The sequence below is a fragment of the Atractosteus spatula genome, chromosome 19, assembly GCF_055471065.1.
Source record: "Atractosteus spatula isolate fAtrSpa1 chromosome 19, fAtrSpa1.hap1, whole genome shotgun sequence".
Classification (NCBI taxonomy): Eukaryota; Metazoa; Chordata; class Actinopteri; order Semionotiformes; family Lepisosteidae; genus Atractosteus; species Atractosteus spatula.
This window is the reverse complement of record NC_142724.1, coordinates 12,731,372-12,749,736: the sequence shown is the minus strand read 5'-3', so window position 1 is coordinate 12,749,736 and position 18,365 is coordinate 12,731,372. Positions and strand designations below refer to the sequence as shown.

Genomic DNA, 18,365 nt, shown 5'->3' with positions numbered 1-18,365 from the left:
TGAAGGTATTTGATGTTGACAAAATGTACATAATAATGGTTGTTTGTGGATGTTAATTTTAAATAGTAATGTGAGCATTACAGCATGGCTTAAAGTATTCTAAATTTTTAAATCATAATTTGAGGAAGGAGATCATAGCAAACAAATCATAACTTATGGAATGTGTTCTCGTGCATAACATCAGGATACTCACAAGGGCACCAACGTTACCAGTGTCTGCCAGAAACGCTTGTTTCTACCAGAAACCACTTGTTTCCCAGATAGGGAAGTACTCCAGTGGAGTTCTTCTTTTGGATGAAAAGCACCATGTAAATGTAAAGAATAAAAGTATTAAGCATTTCATTGCACTTGTGCATATGACAAATAAACTGAACTGAACTAAAAGTGAACTTTAAAAGAACCAAATGTACTGTTTTTAAACACATGGTATTAGTGGAGTACCGCCGTATGCAAGACCAGTTTTGCCTTAATTTTCAATATAAGAGGAATTAATCAAAATGAGATAGGTGTGCTAAACGTAGGGGAGCCATTACAGATTACAGTCTGGCTCCTGTAACACAAATGTGATTGAGTAGGTTACTTTTGGAAATTGTTTTGGTTTAGTTTTTTCCATTATAAGAATACGAATAAGCTAATGTGCTAGTCAGTGCAGACCACCAACAACTCTATTCAGAAAGGAAAAACGGAAAAGAAATTTCAGCACAGCTCAACACAGCAGAACACTGCTTTAAAGACACTAAAGCATCACAAGGTGCCTCATTTCTGTGGGCATGAGAATTCCTCTGCAGCCAGATGAATAGCCCAGCATAGCATTTTACAAGCACACACATGAGCCTACCCAGCCGTAGTTTCTTTATAAGCTTCTGCACAGCATTTGTACAACACTGGTAAATCCTTGCTCTCTTCCATGAAAAGATTTTACAATCTTTACAAAGGTTTGAGAAAAAAATCATACTCAAGCGTATTTTTCTGTATACGTGGAATTTGCAAAAGTGCATTCCTTATGACTAGGATTTAAAGTCACAAATGCAAGAATTTCAGGTCAGAGTGCTTACTCCACAGTTTAAAATTTAGATTTATCATTTTGAAGAACGATACAGTGTTAGGTTTGATTTCTAAGAAGTGAAATAGTGATGCCAAATACAGCCTGCACTTGACAAATGCAGAATATTGAATAATGCATGCTTTCCCACATAGGACATTCTAAACATTACAACAGAGACCAACATTCCCTCTTTGTGCACGTGAGGGAATTTAAAATCAGTCTTCCTTTGCCAGTGATTTGCAGCTTTCTCTTTTTGCACAAAGAAATGCAGTACAACAGCATATCTGGGCCTGAAAGAAGCTTAAACCCAGCAGTTGCCAAGGAAATGTATTTGCAACATAAATTTCTTCTCTTGGCCAGACTAGTCCAAGGCCATGTGGATGTCAACAGTAGCTTGATGCAAATGGGATCATTGTGCCCTTATGATTCTACTGGGAGAGAAAAGTGCTTCAGACAAAGGCTTGTAAATTAAATCCCTTTCTACAACTAACAGTAAATAGGGGTCCCATTGCACAGCTCTTTGGTCCATTTCAGGTTTTATAAGCAGCAAACAGATGTTAAAACAGCAAACAGGTAATACATCAGAATTATTTTTCAGAATTCATTTGCACATGCGTGTCCATGCAAATTGTACTTAGAAGTATTGTAATGGACATGGCAAACACAATACCGTGTACAGGTTTAGGTTCCAGAGCCTGTGAACTGAAAATGCACACTTTTGTCTGTCTTGCCCTGCTGAGCATCTCTGTCCATATTTTTGATATGTTTACAGGCTTGTCCTTTGATCAGTTCCATCATCCCCTCTCTCCCCCGAAAACAAGAAAAAACATTTGATTTTGAATATCATTTCACAGCTGTAGTAGGAAAACGGCATGTTAATTTTTTTTAAAAGAAGTTTCACTGCACTAATGTGATTGCGCATTAGTTGCAAGGTATAAACACCATCTGTGATGTAAAGAAAATCATTCTATCTGCAGTATTCCTCTACCTGCATCATTTTTATTAACGCCTTTCACCACTTCAATGTACGAAAATTGTTTCACGCTTTTAAACACAATCCTTGTCAAGAGTGTGGTTGAATGAGATTTGGGGAGGATTCCCTGTTGTGATGCTTTGAAAAGTAACCAAACAATCCATATTGTCCTTTTGACAATAAAGCACAACATGTACATCAGCTTCTTATTCCTAACCCAGTGGTTTATATTGCTGGTTCTCCCACTTGGCAAAGTCAGACAGTTGCGTGAATCATGCTGAGATTCTTATAAAAATGGGAATAGTTGTGTTAGTGATGGATTATACCACATTTCTTGCTCTACTTGCTTTGTTTTAAACCTTACATATGGATACCCCTGTAGCAACTCTCTCTATATACTGTGTACTGTACTACATTTTAAAAGATAAACTCCCATGAAAAAAGCAAGATATTAATATATTTGCTATGACACACAAAATGTACAGTACATGCAATGTATTTTTGCCTTTACTGTAGTTAGAATCACTGAGCTTTCTGAGTGTTATGGTCCTTTCACTTCTCAAGACATACATTACTGAATCAAAGTTCTAACACCAGATAAATCTTGAAATGGTTTCTTCAAGACCTTTCTTACAAATAACCCATTTTAGCCACTGAAGGCCTTTCAGATTTCTATATGTCGTGATAATGACCTTCTGAGTTTCCTCTGCCTCTTGCTCGACACCATGTTCAAACTACAATATACAGGAGTAGAAGGAGGAACGTGGACTACTACAGCATGTGTTACTCGGAGATAGTTAGCAGTTATTAAATATGCAGAATCTGGTGCGTCAAAGGAGCCTGCACACTGAATATGCTCGCACGACATTGCCAAGAGAGTCTAACTGTTATCTGTGCAAGATTTTCTGAAAATCAAGAGTAAAGTGCAAGGTTTATTTTTACCTGTAATAAGTCGATTAGTCAACAAATATATCCCACCTGATATATTGTACTCCTGAAGTTCTTTCTCCGTGATGGCTACTTACTACCTTCACGGACACAACCAAGAGGCTGGAACCTTAAAAGTCCTGCCTAAATCCTTTTAATTGGTTGCGAAGACTTGTATGGTATTTTATTTACAAATCTGAGAATAGTTTACCACACCTTGTAACATGATAGTCCTGAGACAATGATTTCTGGTGTGAACGCTTCCCCACTATACGGACCGACAGCAAAGCTTTGAAAGTTCAGTCAGCGCTGAAGAAGCTTCGTTAAAGCAGACGGCCTGCTGCACAATTCTCGACCCTTACATCAGAAGTGAAATAGAAAGAAACTCACCATACGGAAAGTCCATATTTGTGTTGGCTTGTGTGTTAACATTGACCATGTCGTTGCTCTACAGAAAGGATTCTTTAAAAAAAAATCTTCAGGTATAAAATATTGCAGATGGGCACAGCTTATTTCGTTTTGAGGAAGGTGTTGTTGGTGCTAGGTAAGGCCTGTAATCCTGCTGTTATCTTATTGATTTTCCTAATCTGGACAAATGTGGGTGGGGAGGTTAAACAGTAACTAGGCTCTTATGGAGACCAATCTATATGGCAGCTGTAACTATAGAAACAAGAGGATAGAAACTCAAACAGACTTCCACTATTATATTTTCTTCCGAATATCACATACACTTTGTTACGTTAGATTGGCATATCTGGGTAAAGGCCCCGAGAATTCAGCAAGAATGTTTTAACATTTTCAAAGAGGTATCTGCTAAGACTGCTGAGACTTCTGAATTTTGAATATCTTTTTTTTTCCTCCCAAATGTTAGCAGTCCTGACTGTTCTGATGCATAATGGAGAACCTCACAGTGCTGTACACTGCTTACAGGAGTTTCACTTTTGTTTTCACGGCCGATTCTGTATTCTCTATTTGACATGAGGAGAATAATATCACACAGGAGTGCTTAAGAAAATAGTTCAATTCCATGTCTACTCGATAACTACATTTGCTTTCAAGAAACAATGAAAAGAGAGTGATATTCATGTGTATCAAACCTTGAAAAGGTACAGGATACCAGTTCTAAAGATCTGGGTCACTTTACTTTGAACATTCCTGACATGTGGAAATGGCACTGTACATGTACGTACATAAACGAGCACAAATTAAGAAAACATTTGTATCTGGGGGTCCACATTTTTAAGACAGGCATGAAATTACTGTGTGATACCTTGCCATTTATGTAGCTCTGACAGGGTGATTCTTTTAATATCCTTGCGCTATCTATCTGTCCATCCATGAGAACCGAAGGGTCAACTTTTGGGTAATTCTGACTATTTGCAATGAAGATACAGGCTATTGTAATTTGACTGTTGATGTGGCTTCACTGTATGAGTTTCTTTCTGGAAATAAACAGCCATGATCTGTTTTCTGAACTCCACATCAGCTGCATTATTAAGAATATTACAATTGTAACACATACGGCCACCATTGCAGGTTGTTCGAGCCGGCTTACCAGGTGACGTCATCGCCCTTCCCTGTGAATAGCGGGGACCGCAGCCGCCGGGCTGACGGGAGTTTTCCCTTTAGCTCAACTGGCTGGGTCCCTGTTGAGTGATGCCGGAGACCCGAGTTTGAGTCCCCAGAAGTGGGGGGCCGACCTGAGGCAGCAGCGGCAAGGGTGCATACCCACATGAACCCGAGAGCGCTACATTGGTGTAAGAAGTGGGATGGGATAGCCCTTTGCTGAGGACAGCGAATTAAGCGGGGGAGAGTGTAACGCATACGGCCGCCATTGCAGGTTGTTCGAGCCGGCTTACCAGCGTGGTAACGTCTCCGCCCTTCCCTGTGAATAGCAGGGACCGCAGCCGTCGGGCTGACAGGAGATCTCCCTTAAGCTCAACTGGCTGGGTCCCTGTTGAGTGACGCTGGAGGCCCGGGTTCGAGTCCCCAGTGGTGGGGGGCTGACCTGAGGCGGCAGGCGGCAGGCGTGAGGGTGCATACCCACATGAACCCGAGAGCGCTACAATATTCTTTAATAACTACTTAAAATGTACAGTATACATATATTGAAGTGCTATAAATAGTCATTGCTGAAAGGCAAAACAAGTAAAACAACGGTTACATGTTATGTATTTTTAGCTAGCATACTAAATATCTGTGTTCAGTAATCAGGTTTACAATTAGAAATTCAATTGGTAATACCTTTCACAAAGCTCACCTTTTCAGATTTTTCAATACTGGCTAAATTGAAGCAGTCATTTGAGATTTTGTGCAAGCCATAAATGGAATTTAATCAAAACGCAGGACTAAATCACCTTCAAACCACAACCTAGATGTTAAAATTAATAAACTAGTTTGCCATTTTTGTTTTGATTGTGTTAACTAGCGGGTGAGTTTGGGGAGTGCAGGCAGATTAAATGTTACTAACGCAAGAGCTGTGCAGATATAAGGAAATGAGAAACCATATACAAAGATTTGCACAGTTACAGTACTTAAGGCTAATCCCAGCTCTTCAGCACTGATCATTTAAAGAGAGAATAAGCCCTGCTGGAATGAAGCAGTCTAGGACTGGACTAGGAAAACCCTGACATAAAGAGCTTCTTCCAAGTCTGGGTCGCAAGGGAGCCGCACACTATCCCAGCAAGCAATGGGCTCAAGGCAGGATACACCCTGGACAGGATGGCAGTCCATCACAGGGCACAACACACACCTACCACGGCTACCCACTGTGCCGCCTGGAAGTGGAACTGTAAGGGAAAATATGTCTTTCCGTTCCAGATCCAGTCCATTCCAGTTCTAGCTGAGCACAGGGGGAGCATGACCGTCTGGATGACCCCTGTCATCAATCAGCACAAAGAGCTAAGGTCCCCCACTTCCCCCACCAGCCTCTCTTATCAGGTAAGCAGCACTGACTGGCTCCAGGAATGCCAATTGTCTCTCTTGATTGAGGACAGTGAGTTTAAATTATAGTGAAGTAGTGTTAACAAACAGAATAATACCAAAATATACTACAGTACAGTAATGGGTAACTGAAAATAAGAATGAAAATGAAATATATTATAGGACAGATTTTATCCTTAATATGTGATAAAAATGTATTCTTATGATACAGTTGAGTACCTAAGTAACAATATAAATTTACTAACGTCTTCATGGACTTTTTACATGTTGCAGCTTTAAAATGTCATCACATCTGGGTATCACATGTTCAGAGGGCAGTCCTTTGGTCAGTGAATGTTATTAAGTGCTGGGGATTTTCTCTTTTTGTGGAATCTCCAATACAGTAACAAATAACCACAAAGAATAACAAACCTGTAAATACCAGAGTACCGTTTTAAAACTTAGTGGTGATCGTTTTGTAAGAAATCATCACAGAGTCTCATCTTAATGAAGACCACACAACGAAAGCATTTTTTGTATTCTACACATGAAAAAAAACACTGCAGACTGTGCACTGTAAATCTCAGATGAGTTTAACACAGTGCTATTATACGTTAACAAAGCAGAATTTGGGGTGAAGCCACTTGATTTCTGCAAAAGATCATTTTCACTGAAATAAAGTGGTTTTGCCCCAAATTCTCCTTTATTTGTTTAGCTTTGTTTAGCTGTCTTCATGTATGCACATTAAAGTGAGCTTGATATTAAAACACAAAAAATCTGATTTTCTTTAAAAAATAAACCAAAAAACTGTAATGATCAAGCTGTACACTATTACTGTGTATGTGAAGGAAGCTGAATGTCATCAAAACCTACAAATGTACAGTACAAAGTGAAATTTACCTGTTGCACAAGTACTCATCCCCTCGGTTTGTATCTGGTGAAAAATATCGTCAGAAATGTGGTGGAAGCGCTGCTCTTAGAATTAAGACTATTCCTGGACAGGTTTCTACCAGCTTTACACAGTGGGATGCTCTAATAATGTCCATTCTTACTGTCAGACGTGCTTTAGTTCTGACCCGCTCATTGGGGACAGCTGATGGACTGCAATTTTCAAGTATTGTCATAAATGTTCTATTGGATTCAAGACAGGACTCCGACTGGTCCACTTGTCTCTTCTCCCGGTCACTGTCCTGCTAAAACGTGAGTTTTAGGATGGCTCAGGCAGGTTGGCCTCCTGGATACGCCTGTCCTTTGCACCTCTCGTTTTTCTCTCAAGCCTGACGAGCCGCAGGCGAAGCTCGCAGACACGATGCTGCCGCCACCGTGCTCGGCAGTTAGGAATGTTTCATCTGATGATGGGATTTGCACCTGACGCGGGGCTTTGGATGTCGACTAAAAAAGTTCAATTTGTGCCTCGTCTGACTATAAAACCTTCTGGGTCTTTGTCTGTTTTCTCCCCCCATTATTCCATACAGGTCAGCTTTGTGTGGGATCAGAATATTGTCAATATATGAACAATTACTCCAGTCTCAGACACAGAATATTGCAAAGCTTTCAACCTCACTGTTGGAAAGGCTGTGGCATCCCTAACCAGTTCTTTGCCTTCCCTGCTGCTCAATTTGGAGGGACAGTCTGATTTAAGGATGGTCTGAGTTGTTGGATGCATTTTCTGTTTCTTAATGACAGTCTTTACGGCACTTAGAAGGAAAGTAAGCATCTGATCTGTTTGTCTCTTAGTCTTCAAGGTCCATTTCCTGTATGACTATGTGACCCGACATTATTGTGGCTTGAAATTCAATATCTGTCGGAGGGAAATTACAAAGCAAAAGTATGTACTCTACAGTCAAGGAAAACCTCTTTGACAGTTACACTCATTTTGAAACCTTTTAATCTATTCTTTTGTAGCTAAACTGATTTAAAGTTGTATCAGCAAAGAGGCTGAATTCTTTAGAATTAATCATCTTCTAATGTTCGATCTTATTTACATACCATCAGCATTTTTATCTTTATCAGTCCGGAATAGATTGTAGATGAACTATTACAATCATATTTCAGAATGTCACGATTTCAGGACTGAACAGGAACAAACTGTGATCACGTTTCAAAGGGGTCAATACTTCTATAAGGCTCTGCATTTGCACATTTATACTGAATGTGTGTGCATGCATGTCTGACCTGCAACACTAAAAAAGGCTCTTAAACAGCAGTAGTCAGAGCAACTATTTTGTTACATTTTCAGAAAACACATCTGTGCTTGGCTTCACGTATAGAGAAAACAGGTCAGCTGTGTATGTGTCATAAGTTTGTGCAGTGGTGTCATAAATCTAAACTGATTTTGAATGTGAAATTAACTAAAGAAATGGTGTTCAATCCCAAAGCTGCTGGTGACTAATGTAGTGATTTACAAGGAACTTATCACCCGGTTAATTAATATAAATATTTAGGAATATACAAAGAAAGCAACCAGAGCTGGACAACTCAGGTTGAGAGTTTTTATTTCAGATTTTTAGCAGTGTTTGTATTTATTTATGAAGATAAAGGCTGTTTAAAATAAAAAAAAGAATACTTTTACCATGCTGTAAATGAGAGCGTTCTGAGAAATGGTGTCAGTGTAGTGTCAGTAAATTATCGGTCCAATTATGATCAGATATCACCCGTTCTTGTCCAAACAGCAGTGGTTATGGGAGCGAAACAGCGCTCCTCACTGCAGACAATCCTTGAACAATACATGATCAGACAGGTGGGAAAAAATATATCAGATCCTTTTCATATTCTTAATTATGAATATCAACTTCTTTTCTCTGGCAAAAAAAATTTAGGGTTCCAAAATGTAGATCAAATAGATATAAATATTCATTTATTACCTTATTTCTTAAAGTAATTAATACAAATAAATGGAAAAGGTAAATGTAATTGTAAAGAGATTATGCCGTAACAAACTACATTATGTGGAATATGTCCTGAATATGTTGTAATGAGTAATGAGTGTGATGTGTAACGTTTTTCCGATGGATTCATACAGTATGTACATAAGCGCTGTGTCTCCATCAAAAAAAGTCAGCTAGGGAACAATAAAGTTGATCTTATCCTCAATCTTAACATTAACATAATATTCTTATAGCCAAGCACGGCATTAAAAGAGTTACAGCCCACATTTTAATCTTCCAGAAATATAAAAAATAAAAATAATTTTGATAAGATGTGTTATTTCCAAGTGACTTATTTCCCAGAATCAAGAATTCTCTCCCCTGAAAAACACAATATATTTTCATGGAAATTGATGTGTATACATATACTGTATGCAAGTTATAAAGCATTTAGAAACCGAACACACAGCAATAAAGTCCATTGGCAGACTGAGAAAACAACATAGTTTGATTTGCTGCAAACACTGCTCTCTCTGTTCTTTATCACTTTAAAAGCCATTTGGTAAGAGATGGGTTTATGAGACAAATGTCCTGGTGAGCACCACACAGATTGGAGACTCCAGAATATTGGTGAGGTGGCTAAAGACATCCAGCTTGCCATCAAGTTACCATCTAGTCCTTCAAGCACAAAGTAAGCTCGGTGGCAGCCCAGGTTAATACATTTGTTTTAATAGAACTATCTTGCGATCAGGAAAAACATCATGCACACTGACCGAAGCTCATTTTCTGTCTTCAAAGAATTTTTCAAATACAAAGAGCTTCGCAGCTATCATTTATTTTGTGCTTTCCTGCTGCTGTTTTAGCGCTCTTCCGTTTTAGTGTTTCTGGCCAGGTTAGAGCAAGTGTTCTTGATTCAAGTTGTCTGGGGCATTGTCACAAAGCAAAAGACTACAGACATCTTTTATTGCTTTTTTCTGCGTCTCTGCTCAGTAGCTGACGAAGTGCCTCTCTGGGCCATTTTTCAACTGCAGACCAGCTGGCAGCCAGCACATTGTTATCGCAAAGCTATTCTATGCTTCCTCCACAGGCTGGGACTTGAAGAAATCACACTGAGAGAAAGCACCACCAACAAAAAGTAGCAACCCAAGTCACAGTCACAATAAAGAGCAAAATGGAAGGAAAATGAAAATGAAATAATTGCTGAACGACTCCGTTTATTCTATTGTTGCCAGACAGTGCCTGAGGATTGTTGGCCACACAGCTCATATATCCGTTTGTGTACTGTATATGGTGGGAAATTAACGTACTCTTCTATGCAACCCAAATAAATCATTGTCAGATATAACAAAAAAGAGCAAAGCGTGAATTCGTGGACTTCAAGGAACGAATCAGACAGGTTCTTTAGCCTTGAACACTGAGAGCAACAGGGAACTTGGGGCAACAGGGAAACATTTAAAACCCTGAAAGGGATTAACAAGGGAGTAACAAGACTATCTCAGCACCAACAGTGAAACTAGGACTAGGATAAGATATTGAAGGTAAATCAGGTGCACTTAGGCTCCTGGAGGGGTTGGGAACAAATGTACAAGCATGTTCTTGGAACAGATTCACTGGAATCCTTCAAGAAACAGCTGGATATAAAAGGGCCTCATCTTTATTGTAAAATGTCTAATGTTTACCACTGTCTCACATTAACCAGGCATTCTCTCTTGAAAGCTTTTGTAGCCCTGCTCTTTTGTACTGATTATCTCACATCTGCCTGGCAGATGGAAGAGGGGCAGGACTAATTGGCAGGACTAGTTACAGTCGCAGTGAGGGAGTAATTCTGTGATTCTTGAACCAATGTGAATGGAGGACAGTGAGAATTCAGAATAAGGGCTCCGTCGTGGCTAAAACACCAGTGGCTAAGCCCAGGGATCATCGCTTTGCCATGCAACAGAGCATCATGGGATCGGAAGTCTGTTTGTGAGCACGGAATGAGTTGGCTGGAAGAGCCTCTCTACTCTTCCACTTGATGTTCTCTCCACGGGTAGGGTGGAATGAGGTGCTTTACAACTGACAATTCCTGATTGTGATATTATCAAAGAACCAGAGACAAGAAATCTACACATCTAAAACAAATACAAATATATAAATAAGAATTTATTAACTTTTCCCTCTTCTATCCATCAGTGTTCAAAGACATTCGCAGAACGACAGCTCGACAGCTCGACACTTTGTGCACCCTCCATAGAAGCTATCCACATCTCAGTGAGAACCTATCATCTGTTGAAGCTGGGCATAGTGAGTACTTCCACTATACGAAAACAGTAAATTGCACTTAAAAAGTATGAAAGAATGATCCTTTTGTGCGGGTTTCTTCCAAGAACACTCTGGTTTCCTCCCATAGTCCAAAAACATACTGGTAGGTTAACAGGCTTCTTCGAATAGGAAAACTTTGCCCTGGTGTGTGTGCGTGCGTGCGTGCGTGTGTGTATCTTTTTGGTCTGTGATGGACTGGCGTCCCGTGCCTGTAACCTGTTGCATGCTGGGATAGACTCTGGCTCCCCCTCAACCCAGAACTGGATAAAGCAGTTAGAAAATGGATAGATGATCCTTTTACACTATCAAATATACTGCGTGTTCTTTCAACAATTATGACAAGTGAAATCTGGCTGGAAAATGAAGAAAATATGTTTTATTTTTAAAAAGAATACCAATTAAAAAACCTAAACAGTGCAACTTTTAACAACTGGTTAACCAGTTATATAACGGCATTAAGATACAAAACAACACATACACTTCAAATTGAAATACAAACATAATAAAACAAAACTATGCATTTCTGACAACTAGCAATAAATAGCAATGACTAAGAAGTTACTGAAAATCAAAGAAGCACAGACCAAAATCCTGATTTTCCATCTAAATCTGTTTTTCTAGATATATTGGATATTCTCACCTGCAAAAAATATAAATCAGAATAATTCGTTTTCTGCGTTATATACTCTACACCAGTAGCGGTGCAATGTAAGGAATTCTCTATTGTAGTACAGCTACTTTTCACATGGTGAAAAGGATAGTTTATATTACTTGTGCAGTTTTACTGAATTTCTGCACATTTGGCGTTTATTTACAGTGATATATCTCCCTTCAAAAAGGCACTTAGAAATCCTTGCCTCTATATAGGATCTCAAAGTAGCAAATCTAATTCATTGCCCTTAGGGTCTAGCAATTTTTTTTCTGATTAACCATCATTATATTAAATACTGGAGTTGTGATTACTGTACATCCAGAAATCTCCATTCTGGTGAAAATAATATTCTATGGATTTCTCATTCCAATATATGGGATAGGTGGAGAAAGAAATAATGTGCAACACATATAATTAACTAGTAAATTTGCAGGACTGGAATAAAGGACTGAAAGAGTTAAATGGATTTCTGGGATTAGCAATCAACGTCACCAATAATCTGTGTTTGAGGGACTGATGAAGCTAAACACTCAGTGGCTGAGATGTTAAGTGAAAAGCAGCTTGTTTTATTTCATAATTAGCCATTTTTTTTTGCTTTTTTCAACTATGAAACAGAAACTGGCAAAGGTAAGTTTAAAGGGCTGTCATGTGACAAACACTGAAAACACAACACTATTCAAATTTCTGTGTGGGCATGCTAGAATATGTCATTGTTTTATGTAGGAAGCTATTACTAAGTTGTTACAGAACAAATGATTGCTTCTGCTGAGAGTCTCACAAGGAAATGTAATGGGAAAACAAATGTGTGTTGAACCGTTCTCTGAAGCCTGTCTTAAGATTCATACAGTAGATCCCCCAACATTATTATACTTCCCACAATCCCCTCCGCTCAGTGGTGTTGTTTATTCTGTGTTTTTAGATAAACTGAAGAATAAGCAGGAACACCTACAGAAATGCAGAAACATGTAATATGAAATAAGTATCAAAATACAAAAAGCACTGCCCCATTAAAACTGTTGTTTTAAGACTGAATTAAGGCCAGCAGATGGAGCTAAACATTAAACCTTCAGCATATTTTAGTGGTATTACAGAACTGTATTGAAATGTGCTGTGAATGAACATTTTAGGTTGTTTTTAAGATCCTACTGAACACTGTTCTGTATATTTGTCATCTTGCTTTCATTAAAAAAACCTGATTACATATCCCTGCAGCTGCTTTCCTTTCCAAATTTCCACTGTCCTCAGCTGCTTTCACAAACCGATCATTGAATCAAACTCTTTCTGCTCTCCCGATGGATTCCTAAACCTCTCAAACCTGTTCCTAAGTATTTTTGTTAACTGTTTCTTTTTTATATCACCCTAAAACCAGTTGACTTTGTTGGATTTCAAACCCGAGAAACAGAGGTTGTTGCTACAGGAGCCGCCATAGCTGGGTGGACAGGCGGAGCAGGGCCGGCCCATCTTGTAGGGAGCCTCTCCAATCCAGTTACCCCTGTGGAGACGACAAGGGGCAGCCTGTCAACAAAATGTCTGCAGAACGCCACCAGTTGGAGTACTTACTGCTGAAACCTAATGCGCCGCTCTGACAGTGCACAGCCAGTTGCCTGCTTCTGGTGGGGGAAGCCATCTGACAGTCGGACACAACTCAGACTGCAATGAGAGATCTCCGGACTACAGGGACCCAACCTGCAATCCCCATACAAAGACTTTTCCTAACCCATGACTTTGCCCTTTAGGCTTCATTTATGCGTACAAGGGCAGTGCAGTGGCACAGTAGTTAGCATTGCTATCTCACAGCACTGGGGTCCTGGGTTCAGTTCGGGACCTGGGGGTGCTCTCTGTGTTGAGTTTGTATTTTCTTCTCTTGTTTGTTTGTGCGGATTTCCTCCCACAGTCCAAAGACATACTGGTAGGTAGGGTAAATATCAGCCCTGGTGTGAGAGTGTTGTGCGCGTGTCTGTGTGGGCCCCCGAGATGGACTGGCATCCCATTCAGGGTCGTATCCCGCCTTGTGCCTGCTGCTGCCACTGGTCTCTGGCGTCCCTCCAGTGACCCTGCCCTGGATAAGCACCGAGACAACGAATGGATAGGAGTACATCTTTGCTGCTGTGGGCCGACACGTCCGTGACTCACTTGATGGAGTAGTTGCACACCAGAAAGACAGCCTGGCGCCACATGCTTCCCCACACGTTCATGTTGGAGCACCTGTTGATGGCGCACCCTATTCTGTTGGTGCTGGCCCACACCATCTGCAATAGGAGAGCACTCATGTGAGTCAGCCTCAGAGGCAGGCTACCCTACCAATCCAAGGGCAAGAACAAGCTGTGGAAAATGGTGCCAGTATTATTGTAAGAGCAGGCTGAAAAAAAACATGAGGTCCAGGTTCATGTGTGAGGGTTTCTTGATCTATTTCTTTCCTCTGACTAGGACTTGAGCTTATCATCCACGAACAGCTCCCAAAATATGGGCAAACTCTGAGGTACAGAACAAAAAAGGGAAAGTTACATCACGTGATCTCCTGCATTCAGATTTAAATAGGATAAATACTCCAGTCTTGACAGGCAAGTAGGTCTTTGGGTGTGCAGATTGAGCATGGATGTTATCCAATTCTGATTGTCAGTGTCAGTGGGCAGTACTGTAAATATGTGTTGGTTAACAATGAAGGAAACTGTGAATAACTTTATTCACACATTGTTTTCAAGTGATGTATGCCACCTTAAAGCACAATAAAAGCAGATTAATTTAAAAATGTGAATATTTGTGCATGATTTCTGTGCATGGTTACATGCAGACAAGAGAGTCCCAACTCCGTGTCACACAAAGGCTATCCTCTACACCCAAGTACCTAGTAAGACATGATAATTTGAAGAAATAACATGTGTCCTTCAGTTACCTATCCTATACTTTTGCCAATATCAAGCCCAAAATGTAGAACATCACACGATCTCTGCTACAATGTGCAAATAATGTTAGAACTCACCTGTGTGTAGTGGGAACAGACTGACCCACTGCATTTGTTGGGACAGCTTGGGTTGCATTCCTGAGGGTAGGGGAAGGAGTAGAATTGTTTCTCATCGTACCATGACCTCACCAGCTCAATGACTGACCGATACCTGGAAAACAATATGAGGCAATTCATGAGATTCAATTTAACAGAAAGGAAGAATTCAGGCATTTCAGATAGGACTTCCAAATCCTCATGCTCACCTATAAGGCTCTGCATGGTTTGGCACCTTAGTACCTGTCTGAGCTATTATCACCCTATTCCCCATCTCGCAACCTTTGCTCCTCTAATTCTGGTCTCCTATCTGTCCCCCAAGCCCGTCTACACTCTATGGGCGACAGGGCCTTCTTCTGTAATTCCCCTAAGCTCTGGAACTCTCTCCCCAAGTATATCAGAGAGTCACCTCCTCTAAACTCCTTCAAATCCAGACTCAAAACCTTCTTCTTTAGAAAAGCCTTTACTTAACTGATTCCATTATTTACTTCTCTGCTCCTACTGTATTTAGTACCACCATCTACTATCTCCTCTGCGTATACTGATCGTGTTTATCTTTTTTTTATTGTGTATTTTTAATTGTGGTTGTTGCTGTTGTCATTCTGTAGAGCGCTTTGAGAAGCCACCTTTAAAGGCACTATATAAAATAAAGTTTATTATTATTATAGGACACTGCAGTTCCCGAATAGCTAAAGCTATAGTTAAAGAAGTTTAAGTTCTGGGAGGCTTTCAATCAACCTTGATTCAGCTTTAAATCTGAAACATTGCAGAACTCTGCAACAATGCATGTAGTTGCTAGCAACCTTTGTAATTCATTTATTCTTATTAATCTAGGAAATAGACGCCTGTCATCTTAATACTGTGAGTGAAAACGGCAACAGAAAAGACACAACACAGCTCTTTAGCACCTGTCACCCATTAAAAAAAAAACAACTTTGAGATTTGAAATCCTGCCCTAAATGTGGAAATCTCTCATAAGCTCAGACAGGATGATCAAAGATCAGAACTTCAAACAGTCCCAGCTCTCCCTGGGAAAAGTATGAGACAGTCCTGTTTCACCTCCCAGTGTGGATGGACAGATTCTGGCCCATGAAGCGCATGAGCTGAGACGGCCCGTGGTCCCACACACACTGTGCTGCCCACGCCTCAGCGGTCTTGGCCAGTCGCTCGTCCCACACCTGAAAGGTAGAGGCAGAGAGGCAGTTTTGAAACAGGTCTGCATGACCACGTAGTGTGTCCCTCTCACAGCTCCTCAGATTTCACTTTGCGGAGATTGTGGGCATGACTTTACCTCTCAGGTTTCTGTCCCCAGACTGCACAAACAACTATTAGTCTTAAGGCTGTTGTCCCAGCTGCTCCTGGATTGATTAGATGGGGTTTACCCAGTGTGCCTACAGAGCACTGAATACGCGCTGAAAAAACGCTTTAATTTTTTCACATATGCACTCCGAATTCCTGCAAGTGCAGGAAAACAGTCACATTCATACCCATGTGAAAGAAATCAAATGCCACCTATTCCAATAGGGGGATAACTACTCCACTAGCAGTATTGAAAATATCAGTGAGCTGCCAAAATATATGAAGTTCAAAACTTTGACAAAGAAAACACTTTTACTTTTTTGACTTTTCAGTCTTAACATTATGTATACAGTACATGGTGTTTCAGGCTGCAGAGTACTGTCTCTTTGCTTGTGTTGAGCATGCATGCAAAGTCACATTTCAAAGGAAAGCAAAACTTGCTTATTGAAAAACAAATAAAACTATATTGTCATGGGGACTTCTCTGATAACAGCCTTGGGAGAGGGCTTTCCTATGGAGTTAAACAGTCTTGATAAAGATACAGTATGTTACCATTGTGCAAATTGCCACTGAGTAATCAGCAAGTGTATCTTCAACACTGAGATAATTATCTAATAAATGAGAAACCAATAACATGCAGCCTTATTAAAATGTGCAAAAGGAAAAAAATGCCCATAAATAACTAACTCAATATACCTTTAGATAGACACTAACGTTTTTCACAAAATGGAAAAAAACCGAAAGTTTGTCTTTAGTTGACCATTTAATGCTACAAACGTACAGTATCATCGCATTCTGAAACTCTTTTGCTTGGAAAAAAAAATGGTTTCATAATTGAGTATTAGGGCTTCCACTAACTTGACGAAGAGGGTAGCCAAAAGTACTAGAGCACTCTTTAAAAAAAAAACACTCAGAGTTTTAAACGAATCTGGTTAGATTGATGTTCTAGCACGAAAATGCTCTTTGTGCCAGCAAACTCCGTGACGCCGGTCTGTAACACGAGTACTGGAACGAAACGGCGTTCGTTTGTCTCGCCGAGGCGCATCGGCGGTGGTGCGCCGGTACTGCAGGCCCCCCTGTTAGAATGTGCTTACCATGTATTCCATATTAGCTGCAGGTGGAAAGACCTGCGAGCGCACACGGTTGTGGTAATCCAGCAGGGCGCTCATGTCTCTGGAGGAGATGAACCGCTTGCGCCGGCTGCGGGGGACGCTGGTGCTGAGCACGTCCTTGAAATCTAACTCCGCGTCCGGGAGGACCGCTGAGTTGAGCAAGTCGGTCCCGTTTGGCAGCAGAGAAGCTCCGGTGTACGGTGTGACCCACAGCCAGAGGGCGGCGAAACACAGCTGAGCGCTGGCGGCCATCTCTCTCTTCTGCAGGACTCCGGAGAACTGCGTGACCCGAAAGGGCTTAAAAGACGATCGCAAAACAAGTGCATCATGACATCTTGCTAAACTTTGAGATGTTTTAATTATGGATAGTAATTACCAGTGGCCTTTAAAGCTCAGAAGTAACGCAACAAAGACAAACCAACACCTTCAGTACGTCAGTCCAAGGAGCACATCTACTGAGCCAGCTGTGGCCAGTCCAATCACGTATGCAAAATCCAACCTCACATACACTTAACGGGTAAGCAGATCCCTGTATTCTACATAACTTTAGATGATCATACAGAAATGAAACCTGGTGTGTACGTCTCGTTTTACTTGCACTTTGTTCTGCTTGGTTTTATTCATACAGCAAAATATTCAGCCCCAAGTGTTCCTACTGAAAATATCAAATGTATAAAGTTTTTAACATTGCATTTGCAGTATGCATAATTCCAAGCTCATCTCCAAAGGCAAAAGATCATATTTGTTTCTGCCTTGGCTATTGGTACTTAGAAAAAGTTTGTCAGAGTAAGAATATCATCCTAAACAGAACACATTTGACTTGATTTAGACTGTGTACGCCCTTACATAATACAGTGGAAAATAATAGCACTCTCAGGATTCCTCTGAAGCCACAATCAACGGATAAAAACTCTGCCCTTGACGTCTTCACACACATCAATAATATTGCCACACTAAGCATTGGTACCAGAAAACGTGTAGTTTTAAATTAAGACAGACTGAAATGAGGGGAGCAAAGCTGGCTGCGCTGTTTCTCACAAAGTACATACCTTCATCTTTCATCTGTAATTCCAGTGCGGAGAAGCAGAGAGAGAGTAGGAGAGAGGGAGAGATCCAGACTTAAAGACTGGCCTCCGCAAACAGCCCTTTCTGACATGTGTGTCAGAGAAATTTAACCTAGCCAGCGTCTTCAGCCCTTTGAGGGTGTCTGACGCAGAAAGCTCCCACCCATCTCTCCCCTTGGGGATTTTCCTGGAGGTTAGAGAACAC

General features: G+C 40.5%; 1 protein-coding gene across 1 annotated transcript; it reads right to left on the bottom strand.

The window, feature by feature from the left end:
• Positions 1-13,046: 13,046 nt before the first annotated feature.
• Positions 13,047-18,151, bottom strand: r3hdml (R3H domain containing-like). Its single transcript, XM_088937249.1, has 6 exons — positions 18,146-18,151; positions 17,079-17,393; positions 15,745-15,863; positions 14,668-14,800; positions 13,821-13,936; positions 13,047-13,179 (listed from the first exon to the last, which is right to left on the bottom strand). Exons 1-6 carry the CDS (start codon positions 18,149-18,151, stop codon positions 13,047-13,049), a joined length of 822 nt encoding a protein of 273 aa, XP_088793375.1.
• Positions 18,152-18,365: the final 214 nt, after the last annotated feature.

What these genes read in the sequence shown, in the direction of transcription:
- r3hdml (XM_088937249.1), bottom strand. An exon ending in CTGTCCATCCACACTGGGAG is followed by an intron (nt 14,801 to 15,744) that starts GTGAAACAGGAC and finishes ATTGTTTTCCAG; the next exon opens with GTATCGGTCAGTCATTGAGC. An exon ending in TCTGTTCCCACTACACACAG is followed by an intron (nt 13,937 to 14,667) that starts GTGAGTTCTAAC and finishes CTCCTATTGCAG; the next exon opens with ATGGTGTGGGCCAGCACCAA.